The following is an 11,848-nucleotide window of genomic DNA, read 5'->3' on the forward strand; positions in this document are numbered from 1 at the left end:
AACTTAGTCGTGTGAGTGACCCATATACACAATATAACTAACCTCTAACCGTGCATGTGATCTATAGGTACAACCCTAATCGTGCAAGTGATATCGCAAAAAACACCCCTAGTTGTGTGAGTGACCCCATAGATAAGAACACAATATATGTGGGGTAAAAAGCTTAACAACCAAAGTTAACAGACATATCGCAGTCTAAAAGCATGTAACAATCAACATAGCATGACATGAATCATCAATCAAAACGGTCCAATAAACATAACAGTCCATGAAGCATGAAATCCGTAAAGCATGTTTAATCATCATGTATCATCAGTCAACATCTACACAACATTGCATATTGCATTTTCATCTACTGTCAATGCATAATCCATAAACACATGTAGTCTCTTAAATTCAGTTTGAAGGTCCAATGGTAGAATATGTTACCTGAGAGATTAGCTAACATACATTCCCCTCACTGTTAGTCACAACTTTCCAATCGAACAACTCTTACGGAGTAAGGGAGAAAATGGGGCGTTAGCAAAAATAACCAAAAAAATTATGATAATAGGACCATGTCACTACATTTTTTAAATTGCAAAATTAGCAAATTTAAATGCGAATAGCTCTCTGATAGCCCTTTTATAGCAATATGATATATGTAATTACTTGTCATATTTGTCATATGCAAAAAAGATGTGCTATGGGCTGCTTTTTTTTTTTTTTTTTTTTTTTTTGTCATCTGATGCAATTTCTTGAAAAAAATTCAATAACTTAACTTATAAAATTAATCGTTGACTTTTGACCCAAAAGTTCTTCTAATCAACTTACCCAAAGTTGAGGTTGAAATTAATTCAATCTTTGATGGAAAATTGCACATATTCATGGATTAATGCTCAAGAATAAATAAGTTGGAAATTAAATTTATCCCAACATAAAACTAAAATATTTAGTTTGCCACAATACAATTAACTAACGTAAAATATTACTTATAATAGATGTAATTGTATCTATTAGAAACCTCTTCTTTCTTCGACATTGTCACCATTTTTTATGCCCTGTTTAGTCTTCCTTGCTCTTTTACTATCTTTCCTAACTCTTGCCTTTTAAGGATGAACATTTCTATTAACTGTTTATATACATAAAGCATAGAATGAAACATTACTTTTATATTTTTTTATTCAAAAATTGGTTTGTTACGTGGTTCTGACATGATTTCTCCTTGATGGTCTACCAATCTCTTTCTTCTTATTCTTTTCAATTTTGTCTTTATTCTCTTGTTCTTCATTACTTTGATCCTACATTGAATTCAAGTCGTTGTGGTTCATTATTGAAATAAATGTATATAAATTATATTATTGTACCAGTGAGTACCCTTTTTCTTCGTCATCTTTGCTATGGAGTATCAACTTCCTTTCTTTTTCTTTTAGCTTCTCGTGTTTGCTTTATATTTTGTAAAACAACGTACATATTTTATTGGATTATCTATTTGATAATTGTTATTTGGATTAAAAATAAAAAAATTTTTACCTTCTTCTTTGTCTGTGGTCTTTTTGTTGTTTTGCTCACACCATTCATTGCTTTAGTTCGTTTTCTTTTCTTCATTTCTTTTATTTTCAATCTTTCAGCTGAACCCGATTTCATTATGTTGCTCGTCACCTGTATGAACATATATATTCAATTAATAGGCTAAAATACAAAATTACCTTTTTTAAAAAAAAAATCAAAGCGTTGAGGAAAGATAATTTGGAGAAATTGATATTTATGCTAAAAACTTTGCACCTAACAAAATTGTTACAGTTTAACTAAAAATCAACTTAGGGCATTTTAGGGTTAATCAAAATCCAAAACACATGGGATGAAGCATATTTACTATTTTTCTTCTAAAAATTCAATTTTGTTATTCTCTCAAATGATGGTTCAATTACTACTATATATTTGAATATCCCTTTTATTTAAGTTCAACTCAATTAATTTTAATAAACCCTAAACAAGCGTTGCTTCGACCCCTAACTACCACATGAAATAATTTAAGTTATATTGCCAAATGACTCGATGCTTAGACAAGTAAGGTCATTTAATTTGAATTGTCAACTTTATACCATTCAACTTTCAATATGATCCATTAGTCTTGTAGTTTGTTAACTATTACAATTAGTCCGATCTTTTTAAATGAACCATTATTGCTTTAATTATGATTGGGATTTTAAAATCAAAAAATAAAAATAAGGATTTTATCTCACCTCATACCTCCTTTCCTCTCTCCTCCATCCACTTTCCCTCTCCGTCTTCCTCTCTCCCTTCCCTTAAGAGTGTAAGAATAACTTGACGAACTCGGACTACCCAATCCTATCCGAATTAATATAATAAATATTAATGTATGTATGTATATATATATATATTATTTATTTAATAAAAGAAACAATTTTGAGTTGCGAGAGTTTTTTTTTAATTCACTTGTTGTAAAACATATTCGATTTACGAGTGATGATTTCCATTTAATTCAGATTGGGTTGAAAATGTGTCCATCCCAATTCATTTACACCCTTGCCTTGCCTCACATGTTTTTTTTTAATATTTTTTAAAGAAATTAAATAATAAGAGAACAAAAAATGATTAAAAATAAAAAATCCGACCTGCCGGATTCGAACCAGCGACCTAAGGATTATCTGTCAACCAACTACAGTCCTCCGCTCTACCAACTGAGCTAAGGTCGGTTTGATGTTAATAAAAATCAAAAAGATATTTATATTGTTTTTTGTTGAAAAAGTAAATCCTTTACACTTCACTTTCATCACGTACTAAGAAAAGAGAAAAAAAAAAGTATGTACCATCTCTCACAAATTATATTTTATTTTACTTCTTTTCTTGATATAGTGTACCATGATTATATTTGGGAAACTTTTGTAAATGTAATAAAACACCAAACTATTTATGACCTGTATAACAAAGCCATAAAATTAACCATTTTTTAAATATTCTCGGTTTGTCCTTTCATCATTCTTTTCTTCCCAGCGATTGGTATTCCTTCTGTTATTTCTTTCATTGTCTTCCTTTTGTCTTTTTTCTTTCTTATTTTTTTTTAACAATTTCTTTTCATCATCTTTCTTATTTTTCAATTCTTTATTTAGATCGTTCAATCTTTCCATCGTTTTTCTTCTTCTTCTTTTTTTCGCTTTTCCATCATCTTTCTTTTTTTTCTTTTCCTTTTTTTACATCGTGTACAAAAATTAGCAAAATCTAAAAGATCGTGTATAAAAAATCTTGAAAAAAAATCATTTAGATTAGAGTAGTCTAATGTAAACTATCGTGTAAAAAAGTAAACAATCGTGTAAAAAAAATAAAAGATTGTGGATAAAGAATCTTGAAAAATAATCATTTAGATTGGAGTAGTCAAATGTGAACGATCGTTTAAAAAAATAAAAGATTGTGTATAAATAATCTTGAAAAAAAATCATTTAGATTGGAGGAGTCAAATGTAAATGATCGTTTAAAAAAAAAGTAAATAATCGTGTAAAAAAAATAAAAGATCGTGTATAAAGAATCTTGAAAAAAAAATCATTTGGATTGGAGTAGCCAAATATAAACGATCGTGTAAAAAAAGTAAACGATCAGGTAAAGAAATCTAAACGATCATGTAAAGAAATCTAAACGATCATGTACTTTTGAAAAAAAATCATTTAACAATCATGTAACCAAATTTAAACGTAATCAAATTAAACGATTGTGTAACAAAATTAAACGATGGACTTGGAAAGATAAATTGTAGTCATATCTAAACGATCGCATATAAATTGTAGCCATATCTAAACGATCGCGTATAAAAAAATAACCAAATCTAAACGATCGCAAATATATTACGCGCCCATTGTTGACGGGACATTTTTGGTATTTTACACGGTGGGCCTCTGGGTTTCTTCCGTTTTTTAAATTGTTCTATAAAGTGTAAATATTCTGCCGCTTTTTTATATTTTTTAAAAGACCCCATTATATCATAGATACTAATCTTCAATAAATGTTGATAAATTACTAATACATCCATGTTTGAAAATTGAAATATAACATATTTGAATAAAAGTTGATATATTGATATGACAATCTTCATTGTGGAAATATTTTCATATATTTATGGTTGAAATATGTTGTAATGCCCTTATCAAGTTTAATTTTGACCATGTTGAAATTATTGATTTTGTAGAAATTAGAATTAATTAGATATTTTGGGAAAATATCTAATTAATTATTTGAAATTTGGAATTTATGATTGAAATTTTGGTTGGGGGAATCGTACTTGAGTGAATTATGATTAATTATATATATGATTATATAATTATTATAATTAATTGAATTTGAAGTTAAAATAATTATATTATGAATATAATATAATTATTTAAGGATATATTGTTTTGGTAAGATAAAAAAAAATTGATAGGAAGAATTATTAAAGAGAGAGAATATTTGAGTTTAAAAAGGAGTTTTGGTTGGTATTAAATGAATAAAGAGAATATTTATTTGGTTTATTTAGAAAAGATTGAGAAAATAAGGAAAAAAATAAATAATAATAATAATAATATTGTTATTATTTTATTTAAATAGGCCTCAAGAAGCATGTTTGTTCATTATTTCACTTTCTTCCTCATACCACAAAACCCTAGTTGTCTTCCTCTTTTTCGTCAACCCACCTCCGTCGTCGTCGATTTCTTCTCCGCTTGTCTTTTCCTCTTGCAAAAACATTGTCGCCGTCAAAGCCTCTACCGCGCATCGTCGCTCGTTGCCGCATCGTTCTGTCGAGCTTTCCGTCACGGTTCCATTTCGTGCATCGACCAGCAACTGCCATCGACGAAGGTTAGGACAAAGTCGATTCTCTCCGTCCGTCGAACTTCAGCTGAGCCTAGCCGTGAGAACAGCCGCCGACTCGTGCACGCAAACTCCAACTCGCTGATGCCACGCTCGAGTCGCACGCGACTCTCTCCAAGTCGAGCCGTCCTCGATAGTAGAAAGCCAAGTCGTCCTTGTCCATCAAGCTGCATGCGTGAGCCGCCCACCCATTCCAACCCGAGCCAATTTTCTTAAGCTAAGCCGCCAACCAGTTTTAGTCTTATTTAACCTATTTTTGGTAAGTTTTGATTGGGTTTTTAGCATATCCAATAAATATTGATTTTGGACTCTAAATAATTAAATTTTGGATTAATTTGGTTAGATTTAACTGGAAGTTTCGAGCTGTGAAATTATCCCAACCAAGGATAAATTGGATTCGATCTCAACTTTAGGTAAGTTGAACTAAGTGATTTTTAGGCCTTTAAGCACCGTTAATTAAGTTATTGAATTTAGTATTTTCCCTTATTGTTTAGGATTTTTCTTGGGAAGCTTGACCTTGTTGTTAGGATTATATTTTTTTGGATTAAGCTAATCTCTTAATCTCTAGGTAAGAGATTCTTCTACTAGACCTTCGAGCTGAAATAAGAGCTTGCATGTAATTTTCTATTAGACATTGATGTAGCTAATATGCATAATTTATTGGTGTTGATGATGATTGATAGTTATGACTGAATTTATGTCGTGATATACGTCGGCATATCCTTTTCCGACGTATTTTTCATTTTCGTCGATGTTTTTTTAGCGTCGGGAGTACCCCCGTCTCTTGTAGTGTACTCTGACAACAAAACTTGTCATTTTGTAATCCTCCTAGATAATGACGGTTTCTAAAAAATATATTTCATTGGATCCATTTTTTAAATAAGCCATGTCGTATGATATAACATATATTGCTTCAAACGATGAGCGATCCATACCAAAGCACAACAAGTTCACTCTATAAGTATTTAGACTCATAATCGGTGAACTTTTTGCTCAAATACTAAATTGCATGCTCTTTCTTCCCTGATAAGTCATGTTGTCCTAGAACACCATCCATAGAACTTTCTAATACTGATAAATATAGGAGTAGTGGTCGCTCTGGAGTTGAAGGTATCAATATAGGTGAACCCTGCAAATACTGCTTAATTTTGTTGAAAGGTTCTTCACAATCCTCATTCCGTTTTCCTAGGTTTTTTTACGTAAAAGCTTGAAGATTGGTTCGCATGTTGGTGTTAAATGCGAGATAAATCTAGATATGTAGTTCAATCTTCCAAGAAAACCTCAAATTTCTTTTTCTATTTTAAGGGATGGCATTTCCATGATAGCCCTCACTTTATCTGGGTCTACTTTGATCCCTTTTTCACTGACAATGAATCCCAATAGCTTTCCCGATGTTGTCCCAAATGTAAGTTTGGATGGATTTAATTTCAATCGATACTTTCTCAATTGATTAAATAATTTTTGAAGTGTGGTTGTATGATCTTCATCTACGTTGGATTTTGCAATCATATCATCAACATACACCTCTATTTTCTTATTCTTCATCTCACAAAAAAATGTAACCTTTACTAGCTGATATGTTGCTCTAGCATTTTTCAAACCAAAAGGCATTACTTTATAGCATAATGTTCCCCAAAGGATAATGATTGTCATTTTTTCTCTATCTTCTTTAGCCATTTTGATTTGATTATATCCTGAAAAACCATCCATGAAGGAGAAAGTTGAGTATTCTGCAGTGTTATCCACCAACATGTCGATATGAGGTAAATATAAATTATCATTGGGACTAGCTCGATTTAGATCTCTATAGTCCACACATATTCTCACTTTTTCGTCTTTTTTGGCACTAGAACTATGTTTGTTACCCATTCAGGATATTTAGAGACTGTGAGGGACCTTGTTTCAATTTTCTTATGTACTTCCTTTTTTATTTTAATCAATACATCAGGCTTCATTTTACGTAGCTTTTGTCTCACTAGGTTACATTATAGTTTTAAAGGAACACGGTGTACTACAATATCTTTTTAATCCCGGCATATCCTGATATCTCCAAGCAAAAATATATGAGTACTCGTAACAAATTGATCAATTTTTTCTGAGATTCACTAGTCAATGATGTGCCAATTTTTACCTCTTTTGATTCCTCTTGAGAACCAAAGTTGATTACTTCAACTAGTTCTTAGTGAGGACCTAGAACCTTATTTTCTTCTTTTGTCATTCTTAACAATTCTGAGGATAGTCCCACAACATTTTCATTATCACTTTTCTTATCAAATTCCATAGTGTATATTAAAGTATCAAAGGTAGAACTGAAATTACTAACATCTTTATTTTTATAAATATTGTCTATGAAAGAGCTTGGACTTTTGTGTTTAATCTGCAAATGCAAAAAAGAAAGCAGAGAGAAGAAGAAATTAGAACGAATGAAATGAAAATGCGGAAATTTTATTAAATGTCAAGAAAATAGTACATCCATGCAGTAAAACAAACAAAATACTACAACCTTAGATATAGCTGTTTGAAAAATAAAAATTTTAACAAATAAAAGCTTAATCATTACTCTTGAAATTCTATTGAAAATGTAGGTAGATTTACAATATCCCAATTATTAAGCTTAAAATCAAGTGAACATGCATAAACTGTGTTGCCTTCAATTAATGCTTTTTGTGCCACTGCTGCAATCAATAAGCTCTCCATCTTCGTTAAAAGATCATCCTTCAAATCAGAGTCATGTGATGAGTAACTTATATCGACACTCTTAAAAGTATTATATAATGTTGATATAAATTTTAGACTTGGATCAAACTTCCTCATCTCTAACTTTCATTTCGGGCCATCTTGGTGTAATTAAGTTTTTCATCCTAGGGCATCATCGAATAAAATAAAGACAAAATTCTTTTATCCTAGGCCATCTCGCCAGTAAGGCCCGAGAACGTTTAAATTTGAAAGCCATCATTTAAAATGAAGTACACGATCATGTAGATTTACACTTCTGTCTTTCTTCTTGGACCATCTCAGTGCATTTTATGCGATTAAATAATTTGAAGGCAAAATTCTTCCATCGAAGGACATGGTATGTCCAGGATTGTGTATCAAAATTTACACGATCGTGTATCGTGCACGTATGGCCGAATTTATCACATGCTGACTGGATTAATTTTAATATTTTACATTGTGGACCTTTTTTATTTTCAAATTTGTTCTAGCTATTTATTTGGCCGATTTGTTATATTAGAAAAAAACCCTTATAATTATAAAATAAAATAAAAAAGTGGAGGAAACCCTAGAAGTAAATATTTGCCTCTTCGCCTTCATAGTCTCACGTGCTCTGTCCACGCCTCTTTCTTCTTCCTGTTCAAACCATCACCCTCGTCGTTGCAAATAATTACATCTTCTTTCTTTTAGGTCTTTTAATTAGGAAAAGAAAAAGAAGAGAGGGTGAGGTGAAGCCATCAAAACACAGTGAGAGAGGGAAGCAGCCGAAAAAGAGAGCGAGAGCAGCCCGAAAAGAAGAAGAAAAGGAGGCAGCCGACATTCACGTATAGAGAGAGTAAACTTTCTTTCTTCTGCAAACAACACACACAGCGTCCGACGGCCGACGGTTTAGGCGGGTTTCGAGCGGCGTCCGGCGTTCCTCGAGCGGTTTTCCGGCGGGGTTTAGCCGTGGTTTTTAGTGGCGGCAGTTGGTTTCTAATTAGGTTGCTCAACACGTGATCTCCGGTCAGAGGAGGTGGTTTCCGGTGGGTTTTGGGTCTCGGTTTCAGAGGCAGCAGCGGGCACCAGCTCAGTGTCACCGCCGGCCAGCTCTCTCGTCTTTCTTCTTCTCGTATTGTTGCTGTCGTTTTCTTTCTTCAGATAATGCTGCTGTAACCTCCCTTCTTGTTACTCTGTCACTGGTATTCTCCCAAAACTCTTTCTTCTTCCTCTTCAAATCGTCATCTCCACTGTTTCTGCAGCTTAGTGGCGCCGCCGGCCGACTCTCTCGTCTTTGTCTTCCATTCTCAGTTGAAAAACTTTAAATTCATTACAACTTGTGATACTTTGAATTTACTGGAAACAACGGTTTATATGCTTTGTATTTCAAGATAATAAGTTGAGATTCTCCGCTTTAGCTGCAATTATATATAGTCTGGATAGCTACAGATATAAATGTTTACTCTTTTTCCCTTTCAATCGAGTCTCAATTTTGGAGCCCTTCGATGGTAGAGTTTTCTCCCAACTCCAACGCTGCTTCTGACCCCGACGGCCTTCTTCACGCTTCTTCTAAGCTTAAGAACTCTGAGCCACTTGACTCTTTTGACTCCAAGGCCATCGATTACCCATTCGTCGATTCCTTCCTCGATTACGATTCTTTAAATGACTGGTTTAACGAATTAACATCGCCCAATATGGTCGATACACAAACGCTTCTTCCTGAAGGAGATGCCCATTTGAGTCAATCCGTTGAAAAGTCTGTTCCAGTTATTGATGGAGTTCAATCAAATTTTGTCAGGTCTGAAGATTTTAAAATAGAAATGCAGGCGAGTGGTGAGGCTTGTAGTAACTCTACAGATTTGAATTCCATCATTGAAGAAGGAATGTCAAAGGTTAGCTTGGTTCTTGATGGTGGGTGCACTTCGAAGGTTGAGTTGGAGTCTGAAGCGGATGATGGTGAAAGTGATGTGGAGTCAGAGGGCACAAGTTCAGTTTCAACATCTAGTAGTAGTAGCTCTGGGGGAAGTAGCGACAATGAAGTAGAGGAGGAGGAAGAGAGTTCATCTTCTTCCAGTAGCGGCGATTATGATGATGAAGAAGAGGAGTACATTGTAGAAGCGGAGGGAAAGAGAGAAATTGGTGAACTTGAAGAAGGTGAGATAAGGGATGCTGATGATGAGGACGAAGAAGCTTCTGCAGATGACATGGTTGCCTGGGATAACGACGGTGAAGACCTCGATGGTGATGATGAAGACCTTGATGGAGAAGAGGAAGAGGCTGGGGCTGAAGGAGGGCCAATTACTTCTAAAAATGAGCTTAAGGTTCGTTTTCCGTTTACATCCTGATGCTTGCAAGTAGTCCTTTGGACTTTGTATACGTTTAAATGAAGAATGTACTTTCGGTGCCCATGGTTGATGTTGCAATTGATTAATAATCAGTATTTATGCATTTCTTCTTTTTGGCTTGCTTGTAGGTTCTTCCTCCAGTTCCTCAAGTGCATGCTACGCTGCAGCCACACCACAAAATGCTTCCTGTTGGAGTTGTTTTGTCAGTAAGTACCTCGATTCTAATAGAATTAAGTACTTCAGTTCTTTCTTTGTGTTCCCATTTCATGGTTTTCATTGTTTATGTACCTAAATGATCTTTAAGAGGCAGCCCTTTTGAGTATTGATGTTATGCAATTGTACTTGAGTTGAATTTGAAGTTCTGTTACTACTTTTCAGATGCTTGGCAATCAAGTCATTGTAGAGGGTATTGAGAAGCACAATCCTCTTAGCGAAGGCTCTATTCTTTGGATAACTGAAGCTAGATCTCCATTGGGGTTGGTAGATGAAATCTTCGGACCTGTAAAAAATCCTTACTATTCTGTAAGGTACAATTCTGAAAGTGAAGTTCCTCTTGGAATTAGGGGTGGCACTCACGTCTCCTTCGTTCTTGAGTTTGCGGATTATGTGCTAAATAACAAAGACCTGTACAAGAAGGGGTATGATGCATCTGGAGTGAATGATGAAGAGGTGTCAGATGATGGTGAGTTCTCAGATGATGAGAAAGAGCTTGAGTTCAAGAAACTGCAAAGGTTGGCTAAGAGGGCTATGAATGATAACCAACAGATCAATGCAAACAAAAATAACGGTAGGAAGAAGAAAAACAACGCTAAAGCTGGGAAATTTGGTCAGCGTACGTTTGAGAATGCAAATGTACCTGATGAGTCCAAGAAATTTTACGGCCAGCGCACACCTGAGCAAGCAACAATATTTGAAGGAAGAAATTTCGATTATCCGATACCACAGCAAGCAAAGATGGATATGGTTCAGCCATCTCCGAATCAAAACCAGCAAACTGGCCCTCATTTGCCACCATTTGTATATCACGGGGGTTGTCCAAACCCTTCTGTTGCAGAACGATGCTTTATGAATGGAACTGGTGTTATGTCATCTTTTCCACCAGCGTACAACCCCTACTTTACACCAGCAATGAATGGAATTAGGCCACCAGAAATTCCATTTCAGTTTCAGCAGCAGCAGAATCCGTTCTTTCCCAACGGTCTTCCAATGAACGGCATGCCTTGGTTATTGCAGAATCCTGCACAACAAATGCCTCAAATGCCTATTCTGAATACATTTGCTGGAGCAGCGTATCCACAGGGGTTCGTAGGTCCATCGTCCGCTCTTCCTAATTCCTTGACAACGGTAGGAGCACAAGGAATCCATTCCGGTGGACTACAGTTTGGACAGAATCAAAACAATTTGCAGCCTGCTGCACAACAATTCAATCCCCCAAACTCGCACCCGCCAGGTACATTGTCAGGAAACATAGCACCACAACAGCTTAACCAAAACTCATCTTCAAAGCAGGGAAGAAAATCTCGTGGTCGCGGTGGACCTCATTTTAGAGGTAGTAGAGGTGGACAACAAAGTAGATGAACCATTACTCGTTTCAACATGTGATAGAGGTTGTTTGCATGTGCAATTACTAAATTTTGATTACAATCTGTGATGCAGTGGTTGGTTGTAAAATTAATGAAAACGAGATTCTCTCCAAAAAAGGAATTTTCTTTCCAATAATTTCTTTTGTACGACTTACTGATTAATCAAATTTTTATTTTAATATTTAGGGCTTTGTTACTTGCTGAATCATGTTTGTCCTTCATGTTCTGTTCACGTTTCAATGTAAACATTAAAGTATAATTATGAATCGAGGATTTATATTACTAAGTTGGGGGGGTTTATGTGTGGTTTGCTCACATAAATATACCGGGTAGTAGTACATTCACATGGGAATCTTTGTTATGAAGTTTGCTCAATTCTTGATTATT

General features: G+C 34.5%; 1 protein-coding gene and 1 non-coding gene across 3 annotated transcripts; one reads left to right on the plus strand and one right to left on the minus strand.

Annotated features, from left to right (window-relative positions):
- Positions 1–2,612: 2,612 nt before the first annotated feature.
- TRNAY-GUA (transfer RNA tyrosine (anticodon GUA)) lies at positions 2,613–2,699 on the minus strand. Its single transcript is given in 2 exon segments — positions 2,613–2,648; positions 2,663–2,699. It is a non-coding gene; the product is annotated as a tRNA-Tyr (tRNA).
- A 5,452-nt stretch (positions 2,700–8,151) lies between these two features.
- On the plus strand, positions 8,152–11,642 carry LOC103503966 (H/ACA ribonucleoprotein complex non-core subunit NAF1-like). Of its 2 annotated transcripts, XM_008468370.3 has the most exons (4): positions 8,169–8,735; positions 9,332–9,854; positions 10,007–10,084; positions 10,257–11,642. In XM_008468370.3, the coding sequence occupies exons 2-4, from the start codon at positions 9,354–9,356 to the stop codon at positions 11,454–11,456; spliced, it is 1,779 nt and encodes a 592-aa protein (XP_008466592.2). In that variant the 5' UTR covers positions 8,169–8,735; positions 9,332–9,353; the 3' UTR covers positions 11,457–11,642. The 2 variants fall into 2 exon arrangements, with proteins under 2 accessions (XP_008466591.2, XP_008466592.2); XM_008468369.3 differs by having other exon boundaries at positions 8,152–9,854.
- The last annotated feature ends 206 nt before the right edge of the window (positions 11,643–11,848 follow it).

Source organism: Cucumis melo, chromosome 4, assembly GCF_025177605.1.
Source record: "Cucumis melo cultivar AY chromosome 4, USDA_Cmelo_AY_1.0, whole genome shotgun sequence".
NCBI lineage: Eukaryota > Viridiplantae > Streptophyta > Magnoliopsida > Cucurbitales > Cucurbitaceae > Cucumis > Cucumis melo.

Bases quoted from the DNA above. Each gene is read 5' to 3' on its own strand.
- LOC103503966 (XM_008468369.3), top strand. From the start codon at position 9,039: ATGGTAGAGTTTTCTCCCAACTCCAACGCTGCTTCTGACCCCGACGGC. The intron at 9,855-10,006 runs GTTCGTTTTCCG...GCTTGCTTGTAG, and splicing joins CTTCTAAAAATGAGCTTAAG to GTTCTTCCTCCAGTTCCTCA. The intron at 10,085-10,256 runs GTAAGTACCTCG...ACTACTTTTCAG, and splicing joins CTGTTGGAGTTGTTTTGTCA to ATGCTTGGCAATCAAGTCAT.